Source organism: Pteropus alecto, unplaced genomic scaffold (assembly GCF_000325575.1).
Source record: "Pteropus alecto unplaced genomic scaffold, ASM32557v1 scaffold98, whole genome shotgun sequence".
NCBI lineage: Eukaryota > Metazoa > Chordata > Mammalia > Chiroptera > Pteropodidae > Pteropus > Pteropus alecto.
This window is the reverse complement of record NW_006443570.1, coordinates 11,255,389-11,273,076: the sequence shown is the minus strand read 5'-3', so window position 1 is coordinate 11,273,076 and position 17,688 is coordinate 11,255,389. Positions and strand designations below refer to the sequence as shown.

General features: G+C 44.7%; 1 protein-coding gene across 2 annotated transcripts in view; it reads left to right on the top strand.

The window, feature by feature from the left end:
• The window catches only part of RNF43 (ring finger protein 43), a 57,560-nt gene that overhangs the window by 28,906 nt on the left and 10,966 nt on the right, over positions 1 to 17,688 (top strand). For both annotated transcript variants that reach the window (XM_006924876.2, XM_006924877.2), the window contains exon 2: positions 14,156 to 14,278. In XM_006924876.2, the coding sequence (XP_006924938.1) occupies positions 14,156 to 14,278 (123 nt within the window). The remainder of the gene's footprint in view (positions 1 to 14,155; positions 14,279 to 17,688) is intronic.

The following is a 17,688-nucleotide window of genomic DNA, read 5'->3' as shown; positions in this document are numbered from 1 at the left end:
TGCCAGAGATTGTTTCTAAAGAGTTCTCAGTGTGAAGTATGAATCACAAATGAATGGATTCTCTGGAGACCAAAATCTCAAGCTTTCAATATTAATTCAGCACACATTTATTGATTGCCTGTTATGTTAGGGCCTTGTGCCATTTGGGATATAAAGAAAGCTCTGCCCTCAATTTAGTAGATAAGAATATAAAGCAGAAGGTGAAAAGTGCCATATAATAAATATAAACAAGTTGACTAGGACATTTCAGTTGAAGAAGAGTTTCTTCATGAAAGTATAGTACATAAACTTGGCCTTGAAGGATAAGCGGGTTTTTAAAAAGTGACAGGATAGTTAACAGGCATTCCAAGAGAAGTCAGAGAATAATGAGTAATATACTTTGGTTTGGACAAGTAGTATAGTATATTTAGGACAGAAGTGGGGATAAAGCTGAAAAGGTAGAGGGGAAAAGGAAGAAATTAATATTTCTGTGTGCCTGCTATGTGCAGGAACTGCTGGTATTTGAAATATGTTATTTCACTTAAACTCTACAATGATCTTCTTGGGTGGGTGGTGGTATCTGCTGTTTGTTTGTTTGTTTGTTTGTTTTCTTTTTTTTTACCTATAAGGAAACCAAGACTCAAGAAGTTAGGCCACCCACTCAAAGTCACACACATCTTGTAAGTGACACGGTTGAAATGTGAAATCAAGTTGTTTGATTCCAAAGCCAGTGCAGAACTTTGATTTGATAGGCTAAGGAGTTTGAATTTAATTCAGAAGGCAGTGGAGAGTTATTGATGGTATTTGAACAGGACAATGATATGATTAGTGCCATGTTTAGGAAGATTGTTCTTGCAGAGATACAGAGAGAGTTTTACAATGGTGAGAGACTGGAGATTATTATAATGGTTCAGATTCCAGAGACATAGGGAAGGTAGGTTTCCAAAGACAAGTTTAAGTGATTGGACACATGGAGGAGGAATCATAAGGACTCTGAGGTGCTCGGCCTGGGTCTCTAGGAAAATGATGGTGCCATTAACAAAAGTAGCTAAGTTAAGAGGGGTTATTGGTTTAGGGTGGAACTCAGGACGAAGATGATATATAGGCTTGGTACATTTGAGTTTGAGGTACCAGTAAGACTACAAAGAGATAATGTCTACAGTCCTTTTGAAGTGTAGGAGAATTTGCCTTTGGAAACACATTTGAGAATTATCATTGAAGATATTGGAATGAATAAGAACTCCAGAAGAGAGAGAATAGATATCAAATAACATATTCTTATATTTAAATGAGAGGAAGAAGATGAAAAAGGAAGAGGCAACAAATGGGGGACAGTCAGAGAAGTGTAAGAATGAGAATAAGCATTATGTCACAAACACCAAGCGGGGAAAGTGTGAAGAAAGGGTATTCGACAGCTCAGAAGTGACTTACGGATATTTGTCTTGTTTTAGCATCAGTGCTTTTTCTTAGGAAACAACTGGCACCATTAAATTCAGATACATCTTTTTTTTTTCTTTCTGCTTTCAACTCTGCTATGGAAGAAATTAGGCCATTGAAAACTATTTTCCTGTTAAAGGTGTGTTTGGTGGTCACATTTTAAATTTAAGCTAGTGAAACCTCTCAGTTTTACTGCTGGCAAAATAAAATTTTCAAGTCTTGCCCTAAATCATTGGAGGTTTATTTTCCAAGAAGGTTCTTATAATTCTGGTGCTTCTGTTCTTTTACTCTGTGACTCTTCCTGTGGCCCGTCAAGTCTCCTTTTATTATATTTAGTACGTGCCCGGAATTCAGGATTCCTGGTTGCAAGCATTGCGTTGTCTCTTCAACCTAATTTGTGAAATGGGTGGTACAATAAAGAGAGAATAAAATAGCTAATGAAGGATTATAAAGCACTTTGCTAATATAAAATGCAACATCAAAGCTGAGTAATAGTCTTAACTTAAGGTGAAGAGTTCCATTAGCAGAGTAAAAATAAAAGGAACAAAGGGTAGTGTTGCTTTGTACCTTGATAACAGTGTACAAATCAAAAGTGCTACTATTGATCCTCATTGCCCTGTGAACTCTCAACCTAGGAATTTGGCTCTGCTCCCTAATTCCCTAAGTACTTCCTTTACCCACTGCTTCTGGTGATGGCACCTCCTCGAATCTCCTGACAAATGCAAACAGGAACTTCTATTCAGCAGAGCCAACTTAATAACCGAGAAGATGCCTCTTCCATTTATCAGCGCTTTGATTATCTTTCCTGTATCTCTTAACCATCTGCACTTAGCAAGAAAAATAAAGAGTTTTGAGCAATGAGGAAGTAACAAAGAACTCATAGTTCACAAAGCGCAAGTCAGGGGATGCTTGGAATATTTGAGCATATAACCACATTTGGCATGAAGTGGCCTACGTACATCCTCAGGGCCCGAACAGGCTGAGGGCTGGTTGGGCTCCTGGGAAGCTGAAACACGGGAAAGGTGATGATATCAAACGGCTCCTCAGCTGAAGTTTCTAAAATTTGGACTTCAGGCACATCAAATTTTCAGGATATAAAAGATGGAGAAAAGAGATAGAATTCATCTCTCATTCCACTAAAGGTAAGAAAAAGGACCCACTCAGAAAAAATATGAAATACAATCGGGAGTAAATCAACTCAGATTTTCTAGACCTCTTCCATGCGGGTCACTGGTTAAGTCCCCATAGCATCTTGGTAGGTACTGAAGTGTACCTGAGATGCTCAGCCAACACTATGGCCTAAAGCCGGTGACAGGCAAGAGTTTCTTTGAGTCAATTCTATAGGAATAAAAAAATAAATAAAATTATTTTTAACAGTCTTTAAATGGCTCCTGCCCTGAAGGAGCTTCCTATCAGATCTGGTAGATAAACAAAAGGGCCCGAAATGACAGGAGGGCACTTCCAAAGCAATATAGCCAGCGTAAGTAAGTTTTCCGTTCATTCTCCAATCTCCCAAGCTGTATATGTTGTGCTCTGTGAATTAGCACTCCCTGTGTGGTGTTCGACAAATGGCCTTAAGACCCTTGCGCATGAGCCCGTGTCTACAATGTACGGCTATGGGTCTATAGTCTCTCGAGAGCAGGAGCCATTCTATTTTATTGGTGAGGAGATGCTCAGCAATAAAATCCCCCATTAGGGATTATGCTCTGCTCAACGCACTGATACCGAGGGAAGACGAAAGAGTCACCAGGGTTACTCTTTACTATTAAGCAGGAAGGGTTTCCTCAAACAAGTGAGTTTTGTTCAGAGTTATAGGGGTGATTTAGGCATAATATAAAAGAGAAGGAAGAGAACTCCCCTATCCCTAAGAGGTCAAAAACTTACAGGGAGTATGCAGAAGGTTTCTGAGAAAGCAGAGAAATCTGAAAATAATCATATCCTGATCAAATGACAAGGCAACCACCAAATTTATTTGATATCACATCCATTTGTTAAAATAGATCATTCAACATACATTTTTTTTTTCACATATACTCTGTGCCTGGCATTATGCTAAGGGATGAATAGACCTAGTCCCTGATTTGAAGGAGATCAGGATCTACTTTAAAGGGAGGAAGAAAGGATTAATATTTTGTTAAACATCTAAGAACCAGGCATTCTCCTGGAGGAAATGAGTAAGAGGGTGCGTCACAGTGGAGTAGACTGATAGAACTAACTAAGAGGTAAGTGTCATTTAAGAATTTTGAATCTGTCACTTTAGGAGCAACTATATGGGGGGAAAGTGTTTGATTCTAGGGACTGAAGGCTGGTCAGAGGATTAGAGAGGGACCTAGTTTGGGCTGTGCTGGGAGGTCAAGGGCAAAAGTAGGTGGGGAGACAGAAGACTTAGATCTTGGAGATTCTGGTTCACAGCAGGGTCGGGGTGGGGGTTGAGGGAGGTGCTGCTTTTTTCTCTGTAGAGCCAGGGAGATAGGGAAAGGTCCACGCGAAGAGAAAGTAAAGGAATTTAGCAGAGAACCTAACTAATTCCCATCTCATACATTTTCTATAAAAGATTTCTTAAGAACAAAGATAGCATTTTTGTTTGTTTGTTTGTTTGTTTGTTTCATTCTCTTTAATGCCTAGAACTCTACCATAAGAGGCCACTTACATATCTTACTCGTTATTTCTTAGGCGCTCAAGAGATGCGACTATTAGTATATTAAATATACAGAGGATGGAAATACCAACTGGCACCAATGCCAAGATATCCAGGCACCATCCATGGAGACCCAGTGAAATGCTGAGTCCAAAATGGCAATCCCTCCCAGGCTCTCACAACGCCCTCTCTCATTTTTTCTTTTATCCCTTGCCTGGAAGGCCACACTGTGGGTGGGAATAAAAATCTACTCTCCTGTTGCATCCAGGCAGCTGCCAGCAGTCTGTTTGCCTTGTTCTTTGCTGGCAAATCATTAAACAGTCCCCCCCAAAGCAGGCCTCTTCCCCAGGGCCACCCCATGGACAGGGATTCAGAGCTGTGGTCAAAGGGCTGTCAGCAGTCGGGCCGGAGCCCTTGCGTCTCTAACACAAGCCTTTCTTGGCTGTTGCCTCTTCTGAACAGAAGCCTCCTGGGCCTGACCTCAGCCCCCAGTGGCTTCTGAGGAGAGACTCTGGGCGTCTGGGTTGGCTGCTAGCTTGAATAATTTTGTCCTCCTCCTCCTGATGTAATTCTGAGTGCAACTACCCCCACATCCCCTGTATTGTTTCTTTATTGAAGATGGGCCTGTGTTCCATATTTTTTCCACTTTGCAGTGTAAATGCAATATTGTGTGTTACTCCCCAGGGGCTGGAGACTGGGATCAGCCCAGCAAGTGCCATAGCTTCACCCCATTCCCACTTACGATGTGACAATTAAAACCTGAGCATAGACTTAGTTGAGTTGGTCCATTTGGATACAATATCTGCCCTTGAAGGGCTGGCTGATAAGCCAGTCATGGAAAACAACAGTGTGAAGTAGAGTTTTCCAGGGCGATTTGAAATACCTTCTACCTTTGAGCAAGAGACTAGGCCTGAAAGACATGGAACATGTATGAAATAACCAGATTAATTTAGCCATTTCACATTCTTGCATTGAAACCACCAAGTTTAGTAATGATTGAGTACCACCAAGTTTAGTAATGATTGAGATCTCCTTGAGTTTCATTTCTTTGGTCTTTTTTCACAAGGACTGTCTGGCTTTTTCAGCAGTAAAATCTTAACCTAAATAATTACTTAAAAACAAAAACTACCTGCCTCCAGTTTCTAAATTTCTACCATCTCTGGCATGAGTTTGGCTAAAACAAGAATAGCAAAATCATAAAGCAGACTTTCAAGGCTGTTTGCAAATAGCACATTGGGTTAAGTGTGAGAATTCAGTGCTGTAAGAGTTAAGGCCATGCCTAGAAAGAGTCCTGGCCAGGGCCTCCTGTCCTGGAAATGTGAGGTAGGTATCACTCCTAGCAACACTGTCACCTGTGTCAAGACCTCAGCCTTTCTGCAAGACTGAACAAGACTAAGCTAAATGAGGGGCCTCAAGTGGTGCTTCCTATGGAATGAAGGTCAATGAAGGTGGCAAGATCTCCCTGGGACAGTGGTCTCTAACTGAGTGGCAGAGCTCAGCTGACATTTCAGGACCTCTTAGGAAGATTCTTGGTGGTTTGAGCCCTGAGTTCCCCACCTGGTGGAGGGAAGGAGTCCAAACCACTTGACTCCTGAGGTGTCCTCTAAGGCCTTGGAACCTTGGTATCCGATTTCATGGCCTTCCTTACAAAGAATGCTGGCATAACTAAAATGATATTTGATGGGCTCCCTCTCCTTTGCGCATAACCTCACTAATAGCTTCCTGGTGCCCCTGTAACTAGAGGTCATTCTGGCCTGAGTCAGGACAAGACCTATCTCTCTATGGGAATATAATGGACAAAAGCTCTACCTCTTGGATGGTTGGGATTTTTCTCCTCTCTGTCTGGTTACTGCTAAATGAGCTTTCTTCTCTGATACAGTTTATTTCAAAAGCAACTCAGATAATTAGCTCTTTCCTCCTTCTCTCTTTCTTTTTCCTGTTTATAACTCTGTTTATGACTGTGTGAACCACACATGCAAAGATGCCAGGCAGAGTGTGGGGTCAGAAAAACCCCTCCAGGGGGCCACTGTAGGATAGAGAGGTCCAGTTACATTGTGGAGCTTGGACACAGTCTGAGCTGAGGATAGGTGAATTTTTAAATGGAAGAATGCGGTCTTCAATGTGGATTGAGACAGGGGAACTGGTAGTCTGACTGAATGGCCATTATTTGGGTCTGAGCTGCTGTGATCTCTAATTTCAGGACACACCTTTCTCATCCTAAACAAACAGGGATTATTCACTGGGAAGGCATCTCTGCACAGCGTCTGGGTCTGGCTGCCTTTGTTGTGGCTGGTAGAAGACATGAGATAAGCCCTAGGGGAGAGGAAGGAAGCTGAGGTTGCTGGTCAGAAATTGTCTAGGCCTGGAGGGAAAAGGAGCAGATAGACCTTGCTCCTCTCCTGTCTTATTGCTAAGAATGATTCAAGTTTGAAAATTCTAGAAATGGAAATCCTGAAGCTTTCCATCTCTGCATCGTGTCACACAGGATACTCCCCAGTGTGCACACCTTGGAGGGGCTTGGTGGAGTAGACAGGGTACTGGAACTGAATTTAGGAGACCTTAACCTCCTTTGACTAGTTGCATAACCATGGGCAGCCTGTAAAGAGTCTCACATTCCCCATCTTTAAAAATCACATTTTGAATGTCCTTTAAAGGTATGAAGGATGCTCAGCTGTTAGACACATCTCTTTTATGAACTGTATGGAAACTGGATTCAAACTGAGTTACTGCGTTTATTTATTATTCTACTAAATACTAAGCACCCACAATATGCAAAGCTCCAGATTGGACCTTCAATGAACTCAGTTCCTCCTCTCAGAATTTTGTCACCCTGCTTCCTGTTGGAAGCTGGCACATCATTTCAGTTCTCTTGTCAATCCTCTTGCTCACCAGCACCAGTACCCCCAGGAAGTTTTAAGAAATACTGGAGGCCTCTGTCATCTGTCCTCTCTCTGCTGGTCCCTTTCCATCAGGTGGCTCAAGGTTATGCTTCTCTCATCTCACCAATATTATTTACTTTTGTACCTTAAAAATTTGCACAATTAGGCAAGAATATATTTTCCTTGTGAAAACATTTTAACAAGATAGATGGGAAACTGCTCTTGACAATTCCCTAGCCTCCCAACTTAATTCATTAGGGAATTTAGCCATCCCAGAGAAGTAGCAACAGGCTTAGGTAAGGATGAGAATAAGCCTAAGCAATCACCATTAGGATCTAACCTGTATATTAGCATCAACCTCTTTATATAAAGGGCAAGTTGACCAAACTGGGCCCCAGAGGCTATTCTGGTGCTGAGAGCCAGAAGGAGCAATTCCAGGACAATCTGGTTTTTCCCAACCCCTTAGCTACAGAAGCTCGACTTTATAATGCTCGTGTGTCCTGCTGCCTGAGATAAAAGTCAGGTAGTTCTAAGTTCAGGTAAAGGAGGTTGCACAGGAGAGGATGATTATAAAATCTGAAAAGAGGAAATGGGGAGAAGGGTGCCTTTGATGCCTGGCCAATGTTCCTGATTACAAAGGCAAAATTGTAGCAGGCAGTAAAGTTACCTGTCCAAGGCCTGGGTGAAGGTCTGTATGCGGAATCAGAGAAGTAAGAGATTATTGCAGCAGGGGTGGGGGGAGGAGAGTGGCTGGGAAACAGGAGCCGGTAAAGAATTGCTTGCAAAAGCACACACCCAATAGGAGGAGATGCCACGGATAAAGTAAGACCAGCATTAAGTTCGGGGCTCAGTTGAGCCCTGGAATGCCCTTTGTGAGGAGGTAATGAGATCACATGGCCGCCTTCATGGGAAGGAGGCGGGCTGAGAACTGGAAGAGCTTGTTCAGTGGGGTTTGGAGGGCCGAGTACAGAAGGGAAGTGACCATGGATAATGAGCTATCCCAGACTGTGCCTTGTGGAACGCTGGCATTCAGAGGCACTGTAGAGGTGACCAAGGCAGAAGCAGTAAGAAAGAGCTTTGTCCTTTCCAGAAAGAGGTTTTTATTATTACAGGTGCAATAATAAAAACAACTACCATTTAATAAGCACTTGCTTTGTCGGACTCTGTGCTTATATCCATTATCTCTGGTCTTCATGATAATCTGGAGGCATTTATATTCCATTCTGAAGATGAGGAATATGAAGTCAGAAAGGCCAAGTAACTTGCCAAGGTCTTACAGGTAAACGATGGAGTCGGAATTTTGAAACGTGGTCTGTTTTGGAAGAGAGGGAAAAAATCAGATTTAAGGAGGAAGACAGAGAGATCGAGAACAGACTCAAGAGTATGAAATACAACACACATCACTAAAGGAAAGAACACTTGTCTTTACTAAGGTGTATAAAATGTGGGTGCAAAGCTGAATTCTCAACCAGAGTGGCTTGGACCCTGAGAGCAAGTCTTCTTAATTTGCCCCTCATGGAAGCATCTGGAACAGGGGCTTTCCATCTCCTGGCCTTTCAGGAGGACATAGATAACCATTTCTAAAGTCCACCAAGTTTCCAGGGGCCCTCCCCAGCCACACCCTCCCCGAATCCTGCAAGCCCATTTCTCTTGGCCCTCTCCTGGTGTCGCTGAGAAGACAGATGGCCCAATGCAGAAATCACATTCTCATCTTCATTATCAGGAGACCATGTATCCCAATGAGGCAGATGCATTTGGATCTGTTTTCTTCTCAGGAGCTCTCTTGCCTGCTGAAAATTCCTTGGAGGAGGGGGCAAAGACAGCCTTTGTGTTACACCCAAGGAAGACTAACACTGCCTTGCTAGGTAAAGAGCACGTTCTGATTGGCCATTTTCTTTTTGGTTTTAATCTAAAATACTTGAAAAACTCTCACTGTAAAAGAGTCAAACCATACAAAAGTGTAGTGAGTATGGTTTCATGCCACAAATATGACAAGAAATGTGGAATTTTATTTTCATCAAATTAAATCTGACTTAGAGGCCTTATTCCACTAGGTGGTTGGAAATTTGTTTTTTTTTTCCGAGAACTTTCCCTCATAGAGTAACCAAAACTGAAATATCTAAGGAACCCCTCTGTCATTTGTTCATGCTGGTCACCACAATTATGCCCAGTGTCCAAGCACGAGTGTTCCCTTGAAATCCATGTAGGCACATCTCTTTTGCCAGGGTCCAGACCCTTAGAGTCCACCCCTTCTGGGACACTGGCTGCAGATCCCCATAACTTGGCACATCCTCGGGATTCCATGGATTCTAACCCTTCTTGCCCCTTTCTCCATACACGCTCCTGTCAGCTTTCAGGTCACTCAATGAGTTCAGTCCTTTGCAAAAGCTGGAAGATAGGTCTTTAGCAACATTTGCTTTTGGCAAATGCCCCTAAAGCAAGGAAAGAGAAGATGAGGCTGTCTTCTTGGAATGGCAAGATAGAAAAGACACAGAACAAACTATAAATAGCTCTCATTTTTTATTCTTCCACAGCAGCAAAAAATAAAACCCACTATCTCAATATATTATCCTATGAAGTATTCAACGCAAAACACCAAAGTCTGTCTTCACCATCTCCTCTTTAATTCCCCTCTCAAAGCCACCATTATCAGGATTTTTGTGCGCATTATGTTGTCTTTATAATTAGCTTTCGATAATCTGATTGTAGACCAATATTAAATAAAAGAAAACTATGTAGCAGGCGCCAAAGGGACAGTGGAAGTCAGCCAAAGCCTGGGGAAGAGAGGGACATAAGCAGGCGACTGAAATACCATGGAATAAATCTATGAGTGGGGAAAAACAGGGTGCTAAGGGGACCTAGTGGAGAGGTCTCTGACAGAACAGTAAGTGCCAAAAGTGGGGACATGAAGTAAGTTATTTCTGGAGCATGGGTTGCAAGGATGGAACAGGTATAAGAAGGGAACAGTAAGCCTTGAGGCATGAGCTGGAGCTAGTAGAGCCTTTTAAGCCAGGGGTCCCCAATGCCCAGGCCGCAGACCGGTACGGGTTTGTGGCCTGTTAAGAACTGGGCCACACAGCAGGAGGTGAGCAATGGGCAAGCGAATGAAGCTTCAACTGTATTTGCAGCTGCTCCCCAGCGCTAGCATCACCACCTCAGCTCCACCTCAGATTATCAGGCATTAGATTCTCATAGAAGCACCAGTGCCTGGTGCCAAAAAGGTTGAGGACTGCTGTTTTAAGCTATGTTTAAAAAAACAGACTTTATTCCAAGAGCTATGAGTTTTTTGAGATCTTAACGTGGAAGAGTGACATGCTCAAGTTAGCATTTTAGGCCACTTTGGCTCCAGTATAGAGGACTCAGTGGGGTGTGGTGACCCCACTTAAGAAGTTATTTCAGTAAATTGGAATAGCAGCGATGGTGGCCTGTATTAGAGTAGCCATAATGGGAATGGAGGAAAGAGGACAATGAAGAGAAATGTTGGGGAGACAGACTTGTTAGAATTCGGTGATTGGTTGGATATTGGTGGTGGTGGTGGGAGGTAGAAAAGAGAGGAGAGACTAGCCGGACGACATCTGACCTGGGTGATAGGTAGATAGTGGTTCCGATCCCTAAAATAGAGAACACTGGAGGGCAGTTTTGAGAGGTAACAGGATTAGTTTAATATTGAACATGCTGAGTGTGAAATGTCTTATTTAAATTTCTTCCGGTAGAAACATCCCGGCCCTACCTCTTGGGCATATGAGTCTAGAACTCAAGAGAGGTCTGAGCTGCATGTATGTAATTGACAACCTGTATGTGGAAACCGAAGCCATGGGATTGGCTGGGGTCACCCAGGGCCACCATGAAGAGTGAAAAGAGAAGAGGGCCTGGATCAGTCTTGGAAGTCACCACAATTTCAAGGACTTGGCTTGGGCTTGAAGGATGTACAATTAGGAAGACTTGGGGAATGCATCATGTTTTCAAAGTCTAATGGAAATTGTTATTAATTTTTTTAACCTATCTTATACTACTTCCCATTTCTTCTGATTTCCACTACATAGTTCTGGGCATGTTTCTTAACTTTTGTTTCCTCAGCTTTAACATGGAGACAATAATAATTTTTACCTCATAGGGTTCTGAGGACAAATAGAGTTAGTACACAAGAGAGCTTAGAGCAATCACTGGTCCACCATGTTCGCTCAATAAATGTAAACTATCATCATCATTTTCATCATTATGAGCCTAACAATGGAGGGTTGACTATGTGGTTCATTTGGAGTTACATGACTCCAGAGGAAGGAGCCAGGTGGAGCTGGGTTCTAACCTTGTATGACCTTAATTTCTCTGGGCCTCAAGCTTCTTTCTCTTTAAATGGGGATGATAACACCTACCTCTTAGTGAGATAACGGCACACCAGAGGCATTCACTATTGGTTAATTTGCTCCCTTCTCTCTTCCATAGTCACTAGTTCAGTACCAGGGAAGTCACCAGACAACACCAAGTTTTTTCCCCTCCACCTCCTCAGAGGCATCCCGCAATATAGCACTGTGAAGGCCCGGGGGGCAGAGAGGTTGGTAGTTAAATATTTGCAAATCCTTCTCTAAAGTGACTTTCCCCCTCTTGGAGTTATCTTGAGAAAGCTGGACCATGGGCAGGGGGGCGGGAGGTTAAGAGGGGGCGGCAAGCAAAGCAGCAGACTTCTGTGGCTGCAATTTGTCGTTCCTGAAAGAAGGTCTCTCATCTTTTGTTTCACCTGACTTTTGACTCCTCTCACACCAGACTGTCCTCTGTAGTCCCTGGGGAGGTCCCTCTCAAACACTGATCTGTGGTCCCTGTTCCATAGTCTGGCTCTTGCCGACCTTTCCAGCCTGTGTCTGTGTCTCCACACCTCAGGCCCCTTCCTCTGCCATGAAGGTGCCCTCCCTGTGATCCCATACCTATTCCATCCCCAAGAAGCACTGAAGTCACTCCGCCCTCCCACATGGGATTGTTAGTACCCCCTCTTGTGGCCTCCCACAGATCCTTGAATGAACCCTGCATCAAACATCACAATACGATATATTTGAACACTTGTCCACTTGTCTTCTGAGCTTCTTTAAGGCAAGGGGCCTGTCTGATTCATTGTCGACTCTTCAATACTTTGTAACATGCCTGGCACCACAGGGGCCTTTGTTGTTGGTAGAATGAAGAAATGAATGGATGCATGGTTGGACAGATGAGCAGATAGACAGACTAATGGAGCTTTTGAGAAAGAGGCTACAGCTTCACACTTGTCCACTTGTCTTCTGAGCTTCTTTAAGGCAAGGGGCCTGTCTGATTCATTGTCGACTCTTCAATACTTTGTAACATGCCTGGCACCACAGGGGCCTTTGTTGTTGGTAGAATGAAGAAATGAATGGATGCATGGTTGGACAGATGAGCAGATAGACAGACTAATGGAGCTTTTGAGACAGAGGCTACTGAAGTGAGAACAGCCCCCAACCTTATGCCCTAGCTTTTTCTGGAGATGGGAAAGTGTATAACCTTTCCCCCTGCCACACTAAACCTTGATTGCTATCAGACTAATAGTAAGTTCTAGGAGCAAGAATGGAAATCCCTCCCATCTCGACACCACCCCACCCCTGCGCAAAGAGCTTTATTCACAAGGATACAGTCCAGAGCAAGGAAGGGCATATTTATTTGGAACTCACTATGTTCAAGGGACCGCAGTGATGCAGTGAGAGGAGATAGCCTTAAAGTGCTTTCAAAAAAGCGACTGCACTTTTAAATCCATCATCGGTGTTATCATCTTCATAAGTTCAAAAGTCTCTGGTTCCTCTGACGGTTCTTTTTTAGAAGTCCTTTAGACCAGCGGTCCCCAACCTTTTTTGGCACAGGGACCAGTGCCCCTATAGAGAATCCAGGGACCAGTGCCCCTATGAGAATCCAATGCCTGATAACTTGAGGTGGAGCTGAGGCAGTGATGCTAGCGCTGGGGAGCAGCCGCAAATATAGATGAAGCTTTCTTTGCTCACTCACCTGGGCTCACCTCCTGCTGTGCCACCTGGTTCCTAACAGGCCACAGACTGGTACCAGTCAGCAGCCCAGGGATTGGGGACCCCTGCTTTAGATTTCGACAGCAACAGAAAGGGAAGTATTGGCAGCTTCCTAGTAGGAAATCCTCTTTTTTTGCCAAGATACATTGGGTTTTCACTATGTGGAAACCCCTGGCTCATAGGATGATCTGGGGCCAAATAAATCATGCTTTGTTTTCACAGCACTCTGGGAAAATTAGATTCAAGTCGAATCACCTTGAATGAGAAGAGAGTGTATAGAAGGGCAGTTTTCATCCCTTTGATGAGGGAATCCTCTGGTCTCTGTTAGCACATATTGGGCCCACTTCCCCCTTAGTCATCGCTTAGCACCAGCTGGGCGAGAGGCCCAGGTGTTGGATTGGACCTGCCTTAACCCTCAGAGCAGGTGGGCTGAGCTGGCTCCATCTTTACTGCATCATTCCTGAGGACAAGATGAGCCCCTAAGAATTGTGCAGTTCAAGGCTTAACTGTTAGCCAAGCCTCATCCCCAAATAGTCTCTTCTCCCTATCATCACCCTGCTTAATCCCAGGGTGGTCATAGGGCAGGGGCAAAGGAGGGAATTGAGAAGGACAAGGCAACACTGAGTGAGAAGACCCAAGCCCCATGGGAGATGGGAATCTATGGGCCAACAGTTGCTGCGGGGGAGGGGGCAGGGGAGGGCATCTAGCAACACCAGGCTGAGGGCCATATCAGTGCTTTCAGAATCTTTCCCCCAGGGCAGGAGGCACAGGCAACACCCAGCACTCCTCTGGGGGAGCAAGGAAGGAAGGCAAGATTCTGAAAGCACTGATACAGCTCTTAGCCAGGGGTGTTGGGTGCAGGTAGAATTAGGAAATGTGAGAGGATAGGGCTGGGAGTAAAGCGCTTTGTGGCTGCCCGTTTGGAAAACAAGGGCTTGAGGGTTGTTTGGGCTGCTTTGTAGCAGGCTCTTCAGTTAGATCCCCGTTTTGGACATCCCTCACTCCTATCTGCTCCCACCTTGGCCCTGGGACCCCTGCAATGACAATGAATGCTTACTAGCTTGGTATGAGGTAATCTAGTAAGGAGACCACTCTTTTTTTTTTCTGCCTGGTACCTGCCTGTAACAGAGAAGTGTTTGGCTCCCACGGCTTGCTCCTGCTCCCTAGAGTCTCCCTAACATGTCTTTCTCTCTCTCTCCCTGCAGTCCCACCCCCTGTACCTGTGCAATGCCAGTGATGATGACAATCTGGAACCTGGATTTATCAGCATCGTCAAGCTGGAGAGTCCCCAGCGGGCCCCCCGCCCCTGCCTGTCACTGGCAAGCAAGGTAGATTCACTCTCGACCCCACGCACACTCTGAACTTCACCTGGCTCCAGGCTGTGAGAGATCCCTGTGCTCTCTGGCCATAAGTCTCCTAGGAGTTATGTACCTAATTCACTCAGGTTTTCCTAAGCCAAGACTGGTCTGAGAGGTGGAAATTCAGGCCTCTCTCCTTTCTCTACCACCCGTCTACCAACAGAACCTTTGACTGTCACTAGGACATGTGCCCCACCCCATCTCCTGCCCCCATCTCTTAAACTGCTGCTCCTGCCCAGCCTCAGAGCAAAGAATAGCAGAAACAGAACCCATTGTTCCTACCCTTAAAACACTCCCCCTCTTCCTCCCAGATTGCAACCCAGTGGCCCCGCATTTCCACGGGCACCATGGCAGCCTTTCCACAGTCGCGGGCTCCCTGGTTGCCGTGCTCCCCACTGGCCTCTACCTCACAGGCCCTGTAAACATTTGCATTTGTAATCCCTGCTTTAACATTAGTTACTGTTTTCTGTGTGCTTACCATGTGCTAGGTGAGATGTGGGACAGGGTCTTTATATGTATAGTCTCATTTACCCTCCACAACAGTTAGGAAGCTAGACATTATTATTCCCTATTTGACTTGTAAGGCAAGTGAGGATCAAAAACTTAGTAACTCACCAGGAGGACAAGGCTAGGAAAGGCAGAGCTGAGATTTGAACTGAGTCTTATCCAGTTCTCAAACCGGGGCTTTTACTCTCTCTGCTCTGTTACCTTCCATTCTGGCCAGGAAGGCTAAACATACGTGAAAAGATTCTCATGGTGACATAAGCCAGAGTGTAGTTAGATTGTGTGTGGCATGGGCAGTCAGACTTAGAGGAGGGGGTCCTGCTCCCTCCTCTAAGGGAGGGAGGTAAAGGAGGAGGGGTGGTAAAGGAGGAGGGTGACAGCTCTTACTTACCTGTATCCCTGCTCGCTGTACTCAGGCCTAGATCCCCTGGGGATTTCCTGATCCTTCTGAGGGCTGTTTCCTGAGCCACGAGTCTCAAGGACACAGCCTGGGTTCTTATGTAATCCCACAGGGGGCAGGTATGTGAACAGCGTTCTGATTGTGGCGCCCACAAGTAGGTGAGGATATTCTCCCAGCCTGGCCATGCCAGTGCAAAGGAGAACTCCAGGGGAGGTGGGAAATGGGGCCCAGGACACACCTGGAGGAACTGGAGGGTGTGGCGTCTCTGCAAGACTGTGAGGGCCCTTAAAGGCAGCAGAATTTCTGAGGCTAAAGTTACCCTGCTTCTGGCTATTTCATTTCCCTTGTTTTTCAAAATATAGGCAAATGTCATTCATTTAGTCATTTGACAGACAAGTGCTCACTGTTAGGTAGTGTGAATGTGAGTGGAGTGTGTATGTGTGTGTATGAGAGAGAGAGAGACAGAGACAGAGACAGACAGAGAGAGATGGGGGAAGAGAGTTCAGAGAAGCTCTGCTGTTCTCCTAGAGCAGTGTATGATTTCACATACCGGTGAACACTTGGCAGCCTGTCAGGACGTGTCCACATATGAGGTTTTCTTCTTGCCCCTCAGAAGAGCACACTCCTGTAGGAGAATTGAGGCGTGGGCACAGACACTAGGAAGCAAGGGATGTGTGGTCAGTGCTCTTTGAGGTAGTTTAACCTTGTTGGGCCTTTGTTTCTACCACCAGAAAATGGGACTTTTATTTCCTACTCCAGTGATTATTGTGAGGATGAAAACGATATGTGTCAAATGGCAGTGGTGCCTGAGCTAAAACAAAACACAAAAAACATCAGGGGTTTAGAAGAAGTGCCTTGGCTACTGCCCTGTGACCTCTTCTCTCAGAGATCCTGCAGTCACTGCCCAGGCTGCTCCCCTGGCATCTCCCCCATCACTGGGCAGGAACCTCTGGTGGGAACTGCCTTAGCCCCAAGCTGTCCCTCTGGTCAGGTCCAAGGGCTTCCCTCAGGTCTCATCCTTTGACCTGACCAAGTAGCTCCTACCTGGGATCCCCTGGCCCAAAGGAGTTCTGTGAAAGTAATGTGGGTCTTTGAGCTACTTCCAATATTTAAGAAGTCCCACAGGCTTAACTAAAATGTCGATTTTTTTGCTTTTGGTTGAAATTCTAACAGTTGAATGTATTAATACAAGTTATCTCATGGAAAAGTAAATTGTAATAAATGCAGCTAGTTTGGTAAAATATATTGTTTAAAAAACAGCTCAAGGGATGCATAGGTAAAGGTAGATCTTTGGTGAGGAAAGTTTGAACACTGCTGACCTCAATCAGCTCGATTGGTGTCGGTGGTGCCATCAACATTGACAGCTGGGGCTCTCGAGCCAGACAGCATAGGGTCTGAAGCCTGGCATCTCCACTGACCCTCAGTGTGACCGGGGCATTTTAGCTCATCTCTCTGAGCCTCTGTTTCCTCATCTGTAAAAGGGGCATAATAATGGCACTTACATCATAAGGTAGTCATGAGGATTTAATGAGACAGTTCAGAAGGAAGCTCTTAGCCTATGTCAAGCACATAGTTATCACTCAATAAATGATTGCAATATCACTATTGTCATCATCATCCCATGCTTTTATAATGAAGTTAGTTTTCTACTTTCATTGTTATCTCTCTTGATCTCTGAAACACTCACCATAATTTTCTGGATTCTTCCATTCTTGTCACCACCCACCTCCCCCTATCCCGTCACCCAAACTGGTTTCTGTCCTGGGTTTCCTCAACTCAAAAGCGGGGCTGATGACTATTTTATAGAGTTATTGTGAGAAGTAAATGAAGTTATGTGCGCAAAGAACATAGAAATAACTGATAAAATAATAACTAAAACTTAAGGAACATTTACTATGTACTAGGCACTATTATAAGGTTTAATATGGATTGACTTATATTGTCCTCAAAACAACCCTGTGAAGTAGGTCCTATTATAATCCCCAGTTACGGAAAAGAAAAGTGAGGCACAGAAAAATTACGTGACTCGCCCAGTCTCACAGCTAATAGTTGGTACCAGATTCAGGACTCAAGCCTAAGCAGTCTGGGCAGAGCGAGTCTCAGTAAAGGTGATTTCCCTTCTTTTTCCTCCGACCTCTTCTACTGAATCTTTTCTGACTAGCCCAGCCCAGCTAGTACACCAGGAGCAGAAATCCCTCCCTCCCGGCACGCTACCGGGGTCTCTGTCCGCGTTTTCCACACCAGGTTTCACAGAGGTGCCTTGGGGGAGGGCGAAACCAAGGATCCTTCTTACCCCCAGCCCCACCCTCAACCTCAGCTCACTTTGATCTGTTTCGTATATTGAAGATTTGTGTGTGTGTGTGTGTGTGTGTGTGTGTATGTGTTGAGGGGAATAAAGGGAAGGGTTTTCTGCAGTGAAAAAAGGTTTGGAAACTACTCACCTATTTCATTCATTTGTACTCTAGAATGTTGTGAT